Source organism: Scyliorhinus canicula, chromosome 20 (assembly GCF_902713615.1).
Source record: "Scyliorhinus canicula chromosome 20, sScyCan1.1, whole genome shotgun sequence".
Classification (NCBI taxonomy): domain Eukaryota; kingdom Metazoa; phylum Chordata; class Chondrichthyes; order Carcharhiniformes; family Scyliorhinidae; genus Scyliorhinus; species Scyliorhinus canicula.
This window is the reverse complement of record NC_052165.1, coordinates 627,838-645,493: the sequence shown is the minus strand read 5'-3', so window position 1 is coordinate 645,493 and position 17,656 is coordinate 627,838. Positions and strand designations below refer to the sequence as shown.

The window sequence follows — 17,656 nt, the reverse complement described above, 5'->3', positions numbered from 1 at the left end:
GTAAAAAAAACCAACATAAGTGTACTTTACCTGACTGCTCGTAGTATTCGGAATAAAGTAAATGAGTTGATGGGACAAATCATCGTGAATGACTATGATTTAGTGGCCATTACTGAAATGGTTAAAGGATGGTCACGACTGGGAGTTAAATATCCGAGTGTATCAAACTATTCGGAAGGACAGAGTGGATGGTAAGGGAGGTGGTGTTGCTCTGTTATTTAAGGATGACATCCGGGCAATAGTAAGGGATGACATCAGTGCTATGGAGGATAAGGTGGAATGTCCTCCCATTTGGGTGGAAATCAGGAATAGTAAGGCGAAAAAGTCACTGATAGGAGTAGTCTATCGGCCACCAAATAGCAACATTATGGTGGGGCAGGCAATAAACAAAGAAATAGCTGATGCATGTAGAAATGGTACAGCAGTTATCATGGGGGATTTTAATCTACATGTCGATTGGTTTAACCAGGTCGGTCAAGGCAACCTTGAGGAGGAGTTCATAGACTGTATCCGCGATAGTTTCCTAGAACAGTATGTAATGGAACCTACGAGGGAACAAGCGGTCCTAGATCTTGTCCTGTGTAATGAGACAGGATTGATTCATGATCTCATAGTTAGGGATTCTCGGAAGCAGCGATCACAATATGGTGGAATTTAAAATACAGATGGAGGGTGAGAAGGTAAAATCAAATACTAGTGTTTTGCGCTTAAACAAAGGAGATTACAATGGGATGAGAGAAGAACTAGCTAAGGTAGACTGGGAGCAAAGACTTTATGGTGGAACAGTTGAGGAACAGTGGAGAACCTTCCAAGCGATTTTTCACAGTGCTCAGCAAAAGTTTATACCAACAAAAAGGAAGAACGGTAGAAAGAGGGAAAATCGACCGTGGATATCTAAGGAAATAAGGGAGAGTATCAAATTGAAGGAAAAAGCATATAAAGTGGCAAAGATTCGTGGGAGACTAGAGGACTGGGAAATCTTTAGGGGGCAACAGAAAGCTACTAAAAAACCTATAAAGAAGTGTAAGATAGAGTATGAGAGTAAACTTGCTCAGAATATAAAAACAAACAGTAAAAGTTTTTACAGATATATAAAACAAGTGTGGCTAAGGTAAATATTGGTCCTTTAGAGGATGAGGAAATGGCTGAGGAACTGAACAGGTTTTTTGGGTCGGTCTTCACAGTGGAAGCCACAAATAACATGCCAGCGACTGATAGAAATGAGGCTATGACAGGTGAGGACCTTGAGAGGATTGTTATCACTAAGGAGGTAGTGATGGGCAAGCTAATGGGGCTAAAGGTAGACAAGTCTCCTGGCCCTGATGGAATGCATCCCAGTGTGCTAAAAGAGATGGCTAGGGAAATTGCAGATGTACTAATGATGATTTACCAAAATTCACTAGACTCTGGGGTGGTCCCGGTGGATTGGAAATTAGCAAACATGACACCACTGTTTAAAAAAGGAGGTAGGCAGAGAGCAGGAAATTATAGGCCAGTGAGCTTAACTTAGGTAGTAGCAAAGATGCTGGAATCTATCATCAAGGAAGAAATAGCGAGGCATCTGGATAGAAATGGTCCCATTGGGCAGACGCAGCATAGGTTCATAAAGGGCAGGTCGTACTTAACTAATTTAGTGGAATTTTTTGAGGACATTACCAGTGCAATAGATAACGGGGAGCCAATGGATGTGGTATATCTGGATTTCCAGAAAGCCTTTGACAAAGTGCTACACAAAAGGTTGCTGCACAAGATAAAGATGCATGGCCTTAAGGGTAAAGTAGTAGCATGGATAGAGGATTGGTTAATTAATAGAAAGCAAAGAGTTGGGATAAATGGGTGTTTCTCTGGTTGGCAATCAGTAGCTAGTGGTGTCCCTCAGGGATCCGTGTTGGGCCCACAATTGTTCACAATTTACATAGATGATTTGGAGTTGGGGACCAAGGGCAATGTGTCCAAGTTTGTAGATGACACTAAGAGGAGTGGTAAAGCGAAAAGTGCAGAGGATACTGGAAGTCTGCAGAGGGATTTGGATAGGTTAAGTGAATGGGCTAGGGTCTGGCAGATGGAATACAATGTTGACAAATGTGAGGTTATCCATTTTGGTAGCAATAACAGCAAACGGGATTATTATTTAAACGATAAAATATTAAAGCATGCCGCTGTTCAGAGAGACGGGTGTGCTAGTGCATGAGTCACAGAAGGTTGGTTTACAAGTGCAACAGGTGATTAAGAAGGCAAATGGAATTTTGTCCTTCATTGCTAGAGGGATGGAGTTTAAGACTAGGGAGGTTATGTTGCAATTGTATAAGGTGTTAGTGCGGCTACACCTGGGGTATTGTGTTCAGTTTTGGTCTCCTTACTTGAGAAAGGACATACTGGCACTGGAGGGTGTGCAGAGGAGATTCACTAGGTTAATCCCAGAGCTGAAGGGGTTGGATTATGAGGAGAGGTTGAGTAGACTGGGACTGTGCTTGTTGGAATTTAGAAGGATGAGGGGGGATCTTATAGAAACATTTAAAATTATGAAGGGAATAGATAGGATAGATGCGGGCAGGTTGTTGCCACTGGCGGGTGAAAGCAGAACTAGGGGGCATAGCCTCAAAATAAGGGGAAGTAGATTTAGGACTGAGTTTAGGAGGTACTTCTTCACCCAAACGGTTGTGAATCTGTGGAATTCCTTGCCCAGTGAAGCAGTTGAGGCTCCTTCATTAAATGTTTTTAACATAATGATAGATAGTTTTTTGAAGAATAAAGGGATTAAGGGTTATGGTGTTTGGGCCGGAAAGTGGAGCTGAGTCCACAAAAGATCAGCCATGATCTCATTGAATGGTGGAGCAGGCTCGAGGGGCCAGATGGCCTACTCCTGCTCCTAGTTCTTATGTTCTAAACAAGCGTGTGTTACGTTGAATTAGCCCATTGTGAACAGGCAAAATCCGCCGATTTCTAAGTCTGCAGCTCCACTCAGAACAGGGGGGGGGGGGGGGTTTGAGGGGGAGGAGGAACGAGCCACCAGGAAGGTTGTCCCAGGGTTGGCTAATCTCATCAACAGGAGAACAATGGAGACATGAGGAGGAAAAAAAAGACAGGATCACGACATAACTGAGGTTATACAATGTTTGTAACGGGTTGTGCTTGAACAATATTAAAGCATTCAAGGATGTCTATCAACAGGGCTTAGAATAAGAAGACAATCAAAGCAACCCCCTTGCAATGTGAGGTGTAAGTCATTCTAGGAAGGGGAATCCTTGGAAATTTAACACTTTCACTGAAACCCTCCACTGTGAAATTCCTTACCGCTCCATGGCACGTTGTTCCAAATGTTTCGGTCATGCCTTGATCAGTGCCAGTAAGCACATAGCTACAGGTTCCCATTGTTCCACCAATCAAAACAGGTTGTCCAGTCAACTACACGGATTAAAAACAAAGAATATAAAACAGGAGAACACAGAACATATCCACCAGAGTTACAGGAAAATTATTGGAGTATTTTCTCAATTGTAATCTATATCATCTCTTTTTAAAGTTAATCATCTGCATATCGCTATTTTGGAACAGGGAAATCACATTGCTACTAAACCTGAGCCCCGAGTGATCACAGGTGCATTGGGCCATATTAAGCACATTCTTAGCAACATTATCGTTTACTGAGCACCCCCCTCCTACAAAGACCAATCCTCTGTCCCAGATCTAATACTATCCTTCTTCACAAGCCTCAATGTGAACCACTGCATTGCCTCCAAAGATAGATGCAGATAAATATAGTACGTCAGTGCAATGCTCCAACTGTGAGATGTGGGAGATCCTTGACGCTTCCAGCGTTCCGGTCGACTACATCTGCAGCAAGTGTAACAAATGGCAGCTCCTCACCGACCGCGTGGTTCGGTTGGAGCAGCAACTGGATGCACTTAGGAGCATGCAGGTGGCAGAATGCGTCATAGTTAGGAGTTATAGAGATGTGGTCAGCACGGTAGCATAGTGATGGGCAGCACGGTAACCTCATGGTTAGCAAAGTTGCTTCACAGCTCCAGGGTCCCAGGTTCGATTCCCGACTGGGTCACTGTCTGTGCGGAGTCTGCACGTCTTCCCCGTGTATGCGTGGGTTTATTAGGCAGGAACTGAAGAATCTAGATTGGGAGCAGATGTTTGAGGATAAATCAACATCTGACATGTGGGAGACTTTAAAATGTCAGTTGAAAGGAATTCAGGACCGGCATGTTCCTGTGCGGAAAGAGGATAAATACGACAAATTTCAGGAACCTTGGGTAACGAGAGATATTGTCGGCCTCGTCAAAAAGAAAAAGGAGGCATTTGTCAGGGCTAGAAGGCTGGGAACAGCCGAAGCCTGTGTAGAATATAAGGAAAGTAGGAAGGAACTTAAGCAAGGGGTCAGGAGGGCTAAAAGGGTTCACGAAAAGTCATTGGCAAATAGGGTTAAGAAAAATCCCAAGGCTTTTTACATGTACAGAAAAAGCAAGAGGGTAGCCAGGGAAAGGGTTGGCCCACTGAAGGACAGGCGAGGGAATCTATGTGTGGAGCCAGAGGAAATGGGAGAGGTACTAAATGAATACTTTGCATCAGTGTTCACCAAAGAGAAGGAATTGGTGGATGTTGAGTCTGGAGAAGGGTGTGGAGATAGCCTGGGTCACATTGAGATCCAAAAAGACGAGATGTTGGGCGTCTTGAAAAATATTAAGTTAGATAAGTCCCCAGGGCCTGATGGGATCTACCCCAGAATACTGAAGGAGGCTAGGGAGGAAATTGCTGAGGCCTTGACAGAAATCTTTGGATCCTCACTGTCTTCAGGTGATGTCCCGGAGGGCTGGAGAATAGCCAATGTTGTTCCTTTGTTTAAGAAAGGTAGCAAGGATAATCCAGGAAACTACAGGCCGGTGAGCCTTACGTCAGTGGTAGGGAAATTGCTGGAGAGAATTCTTCGAGACAGGATCTACTCCCATTTGGAAGCAAATGGACGTATTATCGAGAGGCAGCATGGTTTTGTGACGGGGAGGTCGTGTCTCACTAACTTGATAAGAGTTTTTCGAGGAGGTCACAAAGATGATTGATGCAGGTAGGGCAGTGGATGCTGTCTCTATGGACTTCAGTAAGGCCTTTGACAAGGTCCCTCATGGCAGACTGGTATGAAAGGTGAAGTTACACGGGATCAGGGGTGAGCTGGCAAGATGGATACAGACTGGGTAGGTCATAGAAGGCAGAGAGTAGCAATGGAAGGGTGCTTTTCTAATTGGAGGGCTGTGACTAGTGGTGTTCCGCAAGGATCAGTGCTGGGACCTTTGCTGTTCGTAGTATATATAAATGATTTGGAGGAAAATGTAACTGGTCTGATTAGTAAGTTTGCAGACGACACAAAGGTTGGTGGAATTGCGGATAGCGATGAGGACTATCAGAGATACAGTAGGACTTAGATCGTTTGGAGACTTGGACGGAGATGGCAGATGGAGTTTAATCCGGACAAATGTGAGGTAATGCATTTTGGAAGGTCTAATGCAGGTAGGGAATATACAGTGAATGATAGAACCCTCAAGAGTATTGGAAGTCAGAGAGATCTAGGTGTACAGGTCCACAGGTCACTGAAAGGGGCAACACAGGTGGAGAAGGTAGTCAAGAAGGCATATGGCATGCTTGCCTTCATTGGCTGGGGCATTGAGTATAAAAATTGGCAAGTCATGTTGCAGCTGTATAGAACCTTAGTTAGGCCACACTTGGGACTATAGTGTTCAATTCTGGTCGCCACACTACCAGAAGGATGTGGAGGCTTTAGAGAGGGTGCAGAAGAGATTTACCAGGATGTTGCCTGGTACGGAGGGCATTAGCTATGAGGAGAGGTTGAATAAACTCTGTTTGTTCTCACTGGAACGACGGAGGTTGAGGGGCGACCTGATAGAGGTCTACAAAATTATGAGGGGCATAGACAGAATGGATAGTCAGAGGCTTTTCCCCAGGGTAGAGGGGTCAATTACTAGGGGGCATAGGTTTAAGGTGCGAAGGGCAAGGTTTAGAGGAGATGTACGAGGCAAGTTTTTTTTTTTACACATAGGTCAGTGGGTGCCTGGAACTCGCTGCCGGAGGAGGTGGCGAAAGCAGGGACGATAGTGACGTTTAAGGGGCATCTTGACGAATACATGAATAGGATGGGAATAGAGGGAAACGGACCCAGGAAATGTAGAAGATTTTAGTTTGGACAGGCAGCATGGTCAGCGCAGGCTTGGAGGGCCGAAGGGCCTGTTCCTGTGCTGTACTTTTCTTCATTCTTTAAAAATTGCACAAGGTGCCAATTAAGAAAGTATATATAAAATGGTGATAAAAAGCAAAAGCAGGGATTACAATGTGTTTTGAAATACATTTAAATCACAAGGTTAGTGACAGCTACGTTCCTCGATTGTTTGTGGTATTACTTTATCAGCTTGAGAATTCTAATCCCAATGCTATAATATTCCTGGTCAGTTTTAAATGCCACTTCACTGTTTCCAAACCAAATGAGCGATGGTATGTGCTACGGGACAGCTCAGACGTCTTGGTGCACTGACTACACGGGAACTACACCTGTAACGTTCGGACTCCCACTGGACAAACCCGGTGGTCAGACCCCCTCTGAGAAAATTCCCAGTCAGGGACTTCACAGGGTTCCAACTTACTCACTTGGATAGCCATGTAGGAAATGTTAGATAAAAATGTTCTAACTCATGGGTAACTATAAATAACCACTTACACTCCCAGCTAAACACTTCTTTCGTCTACAATTCTATTGATTCTATTCAGTTTAGATGGGCTTTTTGGTTGACATGGGTCAGTTCGGGCTGATGGGTCTGTCTCCATGCCGCAGATTCGATGACCCAACAATCACCTCGATCACCACCCCCCCCCCCCCCCCCTCACCAATCAATCATCGCCTCTCAACCAAACCTCTTCCCCGCTCCTCTGACTCCCTTTTAGTCCCCATTCGGCCCATCGAGTCTGCTCAGCCATTCAATCATGGCTGATATTTTTCTCATCCCCATTCTCCTGCCTTCTCCCCATAACCCCTGATCCCCTTATTAATCAAGAACCTATCTATCTCTGTCTGAATGACACTCAGTGATTTGGCCCCCACAGCCTTCTGCGGCAAAGAGTTCCACAGATTCACCACCCTCTAGCTGAAGAAATTCCTCCTCATCTCTGTTTTAAAGGACGGTCCCTTTAGTCTGAGATGGTGTCCTCTGCTTCTAGTTTTTTTCTACAAGAGGAAACATCCTCTCCACATCCATTCTATCCAGGCCTCGCAGTGTCCTGTAAGTTTCAATAAGATCCCCCCTCATCCTTCTAAAGTTCCAACGAGTGCAGACTCAGAGTCCTCAACCATTCCTCATACGACAAGCTTTTCATTCGAGGGATCATCACTGTGAACCTCCTCTGGACCCCAACCATCCTACCTAATTACCTCACTCACACTCATTCACTAACACTCTGAAAAGTTATTTAAATATCCTTAAGCTTTCCAGTGTTAATGAATGAAGACTCCCCAAAATACAGCAGCTAGTGTCATTAAACGGTGTGAGGAGGAGAGGTGGCTAGGTTTCCTGGGATGACCCTGCCCAACAGTCTCCCAGAACATGTACACACCCCGCATTGCTGAAGAGGCCCAGGTAAGAGGCCTGGGTCAGAAATGAGCAGTTTGAATGCAGGTAAAAGCCAATAGGAGCCGAGTGACAAGCTGATAGTGACGGCCAGTCCTCAGAGGTTTCAGTTGTATATTTACTCAAATGTCGTACTTCTATAGTAACAGCAAACTGCTCCAACTTTCAGTACTAAATGTCCAATTTAACGGTTAAATACTTCTTTACATAGCATGCATCCAACTCTCAATAATCTTAACACCATGCAGGTTTCTCCAGGTAGTAAACAGCCTCGAGATAACCAGAATAATGCAGAGAGCCCATATATCCCACCTCAGTAATTTCCATACCTGATAATCAACTGGTATAAGAGGGTGATGTGGTGGGAAGGCCCTTGTGGAACCCTTCCTGTGGATGAGCAACGTCTTCTGCTTCCCATCCACCACATGCTCTTCCACTTTGGCTATGTTGTGAGATACGTCATAAATCACATGCATATCCAAATCATCTGGTGTTGTGTTGAAGACTTTGGCAAATGCCTAAAATAAAGAGTGAGAGAGCAAGAGAGGATGAATGCACGAGAGAGAGAGCAATACGAATGAGAGGGGCAGCCAAAAGCAATTTGATTAATAAATTAGAGGAATAAATTAGAGAGATAGGGACCAATAAAAAAATAACTGGAAGAGTTTAAATATGGACAAAAAGCAAAGCGAGATGTGGGAGCACGTGCACACAATACATGGGAAATAAATTGATCAGGAGATAAACAAACAATGCACAATATGGGGAGGGAATAGAAAGTGGATGGGAACAAAGGTGGGAAATTGGAAAGTAGGAAAAAGACAGATGAAAGTGAGAAAAAAGAAAATGGAAGATGAAAACTTGAGCAAGATGTGAAAAATCAGATAAAAGAGAAAATAAACTTCAGTTCATTGCCAGCTATATACTCAAATTCCACCTTTTCTTAAGATTGTTTCTTTAAACCCTCGACACTTGGTACACCAGAGAATTAGAAAGACCATTTCCTAATTTCCATTCAATACATTGCTAAAGAATGTAAACACTTACCTTGTTGTGTAGTTGCAGTTCAGGAAGTACAGTTCCCAGTGTGCCTTTGGTCTCGTGTGCATGCAGAATGGTCCCACTGCACAGCCAGTGGTTTTCCCTGTCTGCAGGCCAGAAGTGGCCCTGTGCGCATGCGCAGTGTGTTTCTTTAGCCAGGAAGCCAGGCCTGAATGCATGCACAACAGAAAACTGGAGTTCAAGAGAACTAACAGGAGTGCCATTTGAGAAAGGGTGCTCCACTGGGCAGGGGAAGGTCCCAAACAAAAGAAGATTTCCCAAGCCATGAAGTGGGGCAGACGCAGGTCCAGAAAAAGGCTGCCTGACCGGGAGCTCCTGATCTCATCCAACAGACAAAGACAGAGTTCAGAAACAGATCCTGTTGAATAAAGTTGTGAGAAAGGAACAGAGAATAGGCTCCACATTAAAGAGAGCGCTGTGGGGAGTAGACTTGAAGCAAAATGGGCTCAAGAGAAGTTTGACGATCTGAGGAGGAAGCTGCAGGTAACTGGAAACCCTTGTGAGAAAGACAGAGTTGTATTGGATTGGATTGGATTTGGAATTTGTTTATTGTCACGTGTACCGAGGTACAGTGAAAAGTATTTTTCTGCGAGCAGTCAAACAGATCATTCAGTACATGGGAAGAAAAGGAAAAAGAAAATACATAATAGGGCAACACCAGATATACAATGTAACTACATAGACACTGGCATCGGATGAAGCATACAGGGTGTAGTGTTAATGAGGTCAGTCCATAAGAGGGTCATTTAGGAGTCTGGTAACAGCGGGGAAGAAGCTGTTTTTAAGTCTGTTCGTGCGAGTTTCAGTAAGATCGATCGGGTCATAATGGCAGAAGAGTCTGGATGAGTTGTTGAGAAATCCGTAGAATCTATGGGTGGCACAGTGGTTAGCACTGCTGTCTCGCGGCACTGAGGATCCGGGTTCGATCCCAGCCTTAGGTCATTGTCCGTGTGGAGTTTGCACATTCTCCCCGTGTCTGCGTGGGTCTCACCCCCACAACCCAAAGATGTGCAGGGTAGGTGGATTGGCCACGCTAAATTGCCCCTTAATTGGAAGAAAAAGAATTGGATACTCAAAATTTAAAAAGGAGAAATCCATAGACTCTGCATTGGTCGCATCTGCCATTTACTTTGGAGTATAGTGTGTCTGACCATAGTTTGGCAGTTGCTTCACATGTACTGCAAACTTACCCTGAATATTAGAGTACAAGGTAGATACAGTGAATTGTTTTATCTTTCTGAATGTGTGTATCTGTAAATAGATAGCTGGGTGAAGGAATTGTGAATATTCAAGTCATTTTCTTAACTTCTTAAGATCTTTCAGACCTTTTTTAGTGACTGTGGTATAGTTCATTTTTCTTGTTTAATATAAATGTTTGTCAAAGGTTCATCAACAGACTCCTGTGAATTTGTTCAGTAACTTACCTCCAGGGTTTAAAAATAAAATTATAAAGTTAGGATTCATCAAGCCAGGTTTCACTCTGGGATCAGACTTGTCCAGTAACAACATCAACTGGGACCGTATCGTGTTAACCTTCTTGAATTGATGAACCGCATGGCAATAAATCCTACTGTGCAGCAACTACACATTCAGGTAGACAGGGGAGATTGTTTAATCCAAAGCTGCTTGTAAGAGCCAGAGAAGGTTGAGTTGCCTTCAATTTGCACGTCCCAGAATGGATTGGATGAGATAAAGAGTTCCCGTTCAGGAAATCGTTTAGAAAAAGGTTGTGTTGACACGGTGCCTCTAACAATAGTTGCTTTTTAAATATTGCTCAAGGTAAATACTTACAGTAATGCAAAATTTTTACTTGGAGAACAAATAAAGAAGCACTTAACACAAAGTTTGAAATATTAGATGAATAGTGCAGTTTAACACAATCTCTACCTGCCGCGTCAGAAAGGTCATCGAGGAGCGATTCACCCATGCATAGTTTCCAGCTGCTGCCATGCCTTTGAGATAGTCCTGACCTTCTTGGGAGTTGATCCTGGCACATGCCAGCTGCCTGTCATTGACAATAATATTATCCCTCTTCATAGCTTTCTCCATCGCCACTAGGGCATCTGAAAAACAAAGCAATGTTCTGCCTCAGTAAGAAAGTATATTGGGGATATTCTATACTATTTCAATGCAGTAAAAGAGAGATTTGTTAAATCTGACAAAAGACACAAGACATGTATGCATCTTAAACATGCTTAAATTGATCATACTTATAAAAAAATAATTTGTACCTTCAGGTTGCCAATACTTTTCTGGAGACCTATGAAGGGGGATGAATAATCTTCTTGCAATGGACAGAAGAGAAGTAATGCCTATATTGTGGCATTGATAACTTGCATTTTTAATTTAATTAACATAACTTCAAAAGCCACTTCATGCAATGTTATCTTAACAGTGAGACAGGCTATGTCACTAATAATCATTAGTGGGAGAGGACAGGCATTTGCTGAAACCTTTGTTTTCCATGCATATTGAAATATTCACTCAAAATTACATCAATGCTTTAAACATCAAAATATATTCAGAATTAAGAACACTTGAGGTTAAAGCATTATTGTGCCATATCTGGTAGTTACCCTTAACTGTTAGAACATAGAACATAAGAACAGTACAGCACAGAACAGAACAGGCCCTTCGGCCCTCGATGTTGTGCCGAGCAATGATCACCCTACTCAAACCCACGTATCAACCCCATACCCGTAACCCAACAACCCCCCCCCCCTCCCTCCTTAACCTTACTTTTATGGACACTACGGGCAATTTAGCATGGCCAATCCACCTAACCCGCACATCTTTGGACTGTGGGAGGAAACCGGAGCGCCCGGAGGAAACCCACGCACGCACGGGGAGGACGTGCAGACTCCGCACAGACAGTGACCCAGCCGGGAACCGAACCTGGGACCCTGGAGCTGTGAAGCATTTATGCTAACCACCATGCTACCGTGATGTTGGTTAAAGGTTTTAGAGCCACAATGGAAGATAGAGAGAATATTCATTGTGTAGTCACGGAGTTTTACATTTTCAGAGGAAAGTGCTACAACGTAAACCATTTGCCATCGAATGAAACAGACACCACAATGCACCATCATCTCACTGATTTTTACCCTTTTTGCCTGCAGCTTGGAGTACAAGGTTAAAGAAGCCTGGCTCCAATTGTACACAGTTTGCTGAGACACACACAGTATCATACACAGGAGCAGGCCATTTAACCCTTTGAGCCGCTTAAGACAGCACTAAGGGTCGGCCATTTAAGACTGAGATGACGAGAAATCTCTTCATTCAGAGGATTGTGAATCTTTGAAATACTCTACTTCAGAAGGTTATGTATGCTCAGTTGTTCAGTATTTACAAGCTGAGAATGGTACTTGGTAAAGTTTCCGATTGTAACCTTCCCTAGGGAATTTTCACAGTCTTTGCATAAGTACTAAATAGTCACATTCATTAAAAAAAAGTTCAAAAAGATTTTCCTTAATCCTCATACCCTCAAAGTTTATGGAAGATTGTTCCAGTCCTTCACTGTTGTTGGGAAAAATGAGATCACACGTTGGGGAGTTTACAGTTGGCGGCCAGGCAGTTTTCTGGGCTGCTTACAAACATTGGCTTATTCATTAAAAATGTTATAGAGGAACTTCAACCTACGGGTTACTTTGGTTTTGGAGACTGTACGAGCCCAGTGATGTAACCAACTGGGAGACACTGGAATTGTGTAACTGTAACAAAACAAGTTGCGAGGCGTTGAACTTTCTCAAGGAGGGATTTTTTTAAAAAGCAGTATCTGGGTCCCAAATGTCTGATACTGATTTCCCTTTAGTGTGACAGAAGGTCCATTTCACAAACCCAGAATTCTGGATGTCTTGGAGGCTGCGTATTGACTTTGTCCATTTCAACTTTAAATTATTTTGGATGTGGATTCCTAAGTAATGGTATTCTTTAGTAGCTTCAAGGGGGGAATCATGCATTGTGTAGTTGGATACTGATAGACCCTGATTATTGTTGACTCATGTTATATCTCTCTATGTTGAGTGCTATTCCCCATATATTGGCCCATTTGACGAGATTATTTAGATCTTCCTGAAAGCTAACCTCACTTGCTGCTTCAGGAATGGTTCTATAGAAGCAGTCATCCACAAAGAATCTATCAAACTTGATATTCGTTTGGGATACTCAGACCACAAGCTTTAGATGGATCAACGTGATGGAGGAGCTTTTCAACACCTTTTGTGTACTTATATCAGGCATGCTTTTATAAGGCTGTTCCCTCATACTACAGATTCATACTCAGGTGTTCAAATCGATAAAGGTTTTTGGGTTCTGAGGGAACCAAGTGAAGTGTGGGTCAGGTGAGAAAGCAAGTCCAGGATCAGCTGTGATTTCACTGAGTTACTCAAGTGACTGTTCCCATTGCTAATATTCTTAGATTGGAATATCGATGCCTAGCTGAAGCTTTACACTGAACCCAAGAGCTGTGCTATAATAAGTAGAGACGGGAAAAGTGCCTCACCTGTTGCAACCTGGTGTCCAAAGCCTCTGCTCCCACTGTGAACCATGACACACACCTGGCCCTTGTGGTCAATGCCCATTTTACGTGCAGCATAATCGTTGTAGATCTCATCTACCACCTGAATCTCAGCATAATGGTTTCCGGCACCCAGAGTTCCTAGCTAACACAAAATGAATACACATTAGAATGTAACTGCTGGTGTCAGTTCAATTGCAAAAAATGTCCTAATATTCACATTGTAACCTCAATGTTCAACTTTCTAAAATAATTTCCAAAGTTAACTTTGCAAACCTTATTAGACCCCACTGCACATCAGAAAAGCAAAGTAAGAAATAAGTTTGTCCATCATTGCTATCACAATGAACTCTGTGATCCAGAAAGTTGTGCATTGTCCACACAATGACAGATCACAAAAGGACATGCACGCAAACAGCAATAATATCCATTCTAAAACCGCAGATAATGAAGTGGATACCGGTGCGTCTTCACACAACTAATTAATCTCAGATAAAACGGGCATGACGGCGATGCCACAGTTACTGCAGACTGCTCCTGGACCTGTTTATAACCCAGTCACAGAGCAGATCTCATACCAACCAGGCGCCAGAATGTGGCGACTAGAGGCTTTTAACAGCAACTTCATTGCAGTGTTAATGTGAGCCTACTTGTGACAATAATAAAAATTATTATTCTAGCTACCTTGAGTCAGGGAGAATGCATGGTACAAAAAAAATACCTGAGGCAATCCTCTCTTTTTGGCCTTTGCAGAGACCTTGGAAGGGTCAGCTTGCAACATTCTACCATATTCCTCACAGTGCTCCTTATCCTCAGCCCAGGCATAGCCTTCCCTTAGGGACCAATCCACTCCCATCTCCAAGGCTTCTTCTAAATCTCTGCAAATAAATAGCAATTGTCAGCAAGGTCGCACAATGATCAATTCATTAATCAAGGTCACACAATGATCAATTCATTAATCAAGGTCACACAATGATCAATTCATTAATCAAGGTCACACAATGATCAATTCATTAATCAAGGTCACACAATGATCAATTCATTAATCAAGGTCACACAATGATCAATTAAAGACTCCAAACTCAATTAAAAAGATTACATTCACTATTTTGTGTGGAAAGATTTGTTTTTGTTTATCCATATAAAATCTAGAAAATGAAACCATTCCAGGAGTGAGGGGGAACTCATCTATGAAAGTAAATTGAAATGTGGAACATATGTTGGGAGGACAAGGACTAAAAACAAAACCTATCACTTCTAAATAATTACAACTAATTTGTCTGGGCACTCTGTTAAACTAAAAATTACTGTTCATCCGAAGAACTGCACATTTAGACATTGAGAGCACATCTCTTTCCCTCAGCATACAACTTTCTAAGTCAGAATTAATGTTGGAATATTAACACCGAACGCCCACTCTCCATTAAAAAATGACATTCACATGGTGATAAATGCTAAATAATATAATTTGCAACAAAAATTCAAGGTCACCCTTTCCTGCTTCTTGCTGCTAAAAATAAAGCTTTTCCATTCCTTTCTTCCAAGGTCTCAAGCAGCAATCTTACTTGGCACCCATAGGGATAACTCCCTTGGATCCGACTCCAACGGGAATGTGATCAAACATGGCTTGAGCTAGCTGTTCCTTGACTGGCTGCACATCCCCTTCATCGAGGTTGGTACGTAGCAAACGCACTCCGCAGTTAATGTCAAAACCCACACCACCTACAAAAACATACATTTTCATAAAAATGATTACTTTCTTATCTCCACAAGGCATCCCACTCCCCGCTCGCCGCCAAATTCAGGTACCCGAATGAATGCACACATTGCTCAATCCACAGAGACCTCCAGAAATGCAGAAAGGTTCTCCGTGCCGACATGGATTGGAAGGAATATGATCATCAACAGAAACTGGAATTCCGGATTTTAACTTTCCTATTGCCAAATATCTGGACGTGGGAAACAAATACACACAAAAGCAGTAACTGCAGCCAGATGATCATTAATCTGAGCCCCCCGCATACACAAAAGATGAAACTCCTATTCAGAATAAAAAAGGACCCACCCGCTCTATATTTATAAACAGCAGGAGATCTCCGTGCACAACTCTGCCGAGTCCCTTATCCAAAGCCCAGAATCTTGGAAACTTTAGCTCTTTAAAAATTACAGGTTTGGTTAAAATTCATCAATTGAAGGACAGTCTGAGAATTATATCAAGTTAAAATCCAAAGCTTCTAAAGTTTGCTTTACACACAAGTGAGCACTTTGTGGCCTAATTAATGGTGCCCCTGGTGTGCATTTGGGCATCCTTATTTCCGTGCAATATTCTGGCCACCATCCCTTGAAAAGAAGTAATACCGTATATACTCGCGTATCCTTCGATCTCGCGTATCATGCGACCCCTAAATTTTCGTCCCCAAAACATGATTTTATGGTATACCTCATGTATCATGCGAGTCACTTTTTTGGAAATTAATTTTGGAAACTAAAACTTCCAAATGGTATCATTGTGTGTGGTTTCTGCAGAGTGGATTCTGCTGTGAAAGCTGTTCGCGATTCGAACAGCTTTCCAGCTGGCTTTACTAGCGTCGTTCAGCCACTTGCCGTTTCCATTCATAAAAAACATGAATGGAAATGTCAAGTGGCTGAACATCTTCCCATCAGAATGCTGTGGTCAAAATCTGAAGAATAGTATTCTGATGGGAAGATGTTCAGCCACTTGACGTTTCCATTCATGTTTTTTATGAATGGAAACGGCAAGTGGCTGAACGACGCTAGTAAAGCCAGCTGGATGCTATGTGACTTATCTTGGCCAGCATTTCACACCCGCGATTTTTGTACCTCGCGTATCATGCGACCCCCAAAATTTAGGCTTCAAATTAGGTGCTCAAAAGTCGCATGTTACGCGAGTATATACGGTAGTTGCAGTAACAAGGAAGGTTATATTTGTGCTTTTCTTATCTAATGTAACAGAATAATATGTAAATCACGAAGGTAAACTCCAGATCTTCAACCTGTCAAGAGCTCCACAACCAAGTGCCTACACCAGCCCAATCGAGGCAGTGAAATATTTATTTACCTGGTGATACCACAGCTTGAGGATCATTCACGTCAAAGGCTGCCATGTTTCCAATTGCAAACCCATAACCCGAGTGGACATCAGGAAGTCCAATGGATTTCTTTAAAAAGAAAACAATCTTTCAATAACCAGAAATAAAGTCTGAAACATCAGAATGTACAAACACACAGACCCACGCGCAGTGTGATGTACAAACACACACAGACCCACGCGCAGTGTGATGTACAAACACACAGACCCACGCGCAGTGTGATGTACAAACACACAGACCCACGCGCAGTGTGATGTACAAACACACAGACCCACGCGCAGTGTGATGTACAAACACACAGACCCACGCGCAGTGTGATGTACAAACACACAGACCCACGCAGTGTGATGTACAAACACACAGACCCACGCAGTGTGATGTACAAACACACACAGACCCACGCAGTGTGATGTACAAACACACAGACCCACGCGCAGTGTGATGTACAAACACACAGACCCACGCGCAGTGTGATGTACAAACACAGAGACCCACGCGCAGTGTGATGTACAAACACACACAGACCCACGCGCAGTGTGATGTACAAACACACACAGACCCACGCAGTGTGATGTACAAACACACAGACCCACGCGCAGTGTGATGTACAAACACACAGACCCACGCGCAGTGTGATGTACAAACACACAGAGACCCACGCGCAGTGTGATGTACAAACACACACAGACCCACGCGCAGTGTGATGTACAAACACACAGACCCACGCGCAGTATGATGTACAAACACACAGACCCACGCGCAGTGTGATGTACAAACACTCACAGACCCACGCGCAGTGTGATGTACAAACACACACAGACCCACGCGCAGTGTGATGTACAAACACACAGACCCACGCAGTGTGATGTACAAACACACAGACCCACGCAGTGCGATGTACAAACACACACAGACCCACGCGGTGTGATGTACAAACACACACAGACCCACGCGCAGTGTGATGTACAAACACACACAGACCCACGCAGTGTGATGTACAAACACATACAGACCCACGCGCAGTGTGATGTACAAACACACACAGACCCACGCAGTGTGATGTACAAACACACAGACCCACGCAGTGCAATGTACAAACACACACAGACCCACGCGGTGTGATGTACAAACACACACAGGCCCATGCGGTGTGATGTACAAACACACACAGACCCAAGCGCAGTGTGATGTACAAACACACACAGACCCACGCAGTGTGATGTACAAACACACACAGACCCACGCTAGGTGCGATGTGCAAACACACAGACCCACGTGCAGTGTGATGTACAGACACAGACCCACGCAGTGTGATATACAAACACACACAGACCCAC

At 43.4% G+C, this 17,656-nt stretch overlaps 1 protein-coding gene across 1 annotated transcript in view; it reads right to left on the bottom strand.

Annotated features, from left to right (window-relative positions):
• Positions 1 to 17,656, bottom strand: part of rtcb (RNA 2',3'-cyclic phosphate and 5'-OH ligase) — a 33,475-nt gene that overhangs the window by 2,751 nt on the left and 13,068 nt on the right. Inside the window, exons 4-10 of the mRNA XM_038780639.1 lie at positions 16,289 to 16,388; positions 14,775 to 14,931; positions 13,931 to 14,087; positions 13,195 to 13,354; positions 10,581 to 10,756; positions 7,961 to 8,149; positions 3,295 to 3,405 (exon numbers count right to left, since the gene is read on the bottom strand). Of these exons, the coding sequence (XP_038636567.1) occupies positions 3,295 to 3,405; positions 7,961 to 8,149; positions 10,581 to 10,756; positions 13,195 to 13,354; positions 13,931 to 14,087; positions 14,775 to 14,931; positions 16,289 to 16,388 (1,050 nt within the window). The remainder of the gene's footprint in view (positions 1 to 3,294; positions 3,406 to 7,960; positions 8,150 to 10,580; positions 10,757 to 13,194; positions 13,355 to 13,930; positions 14,088 to 14,774; positions 14,932 to 16,288; positions 16,389 to 17,656) is intronic.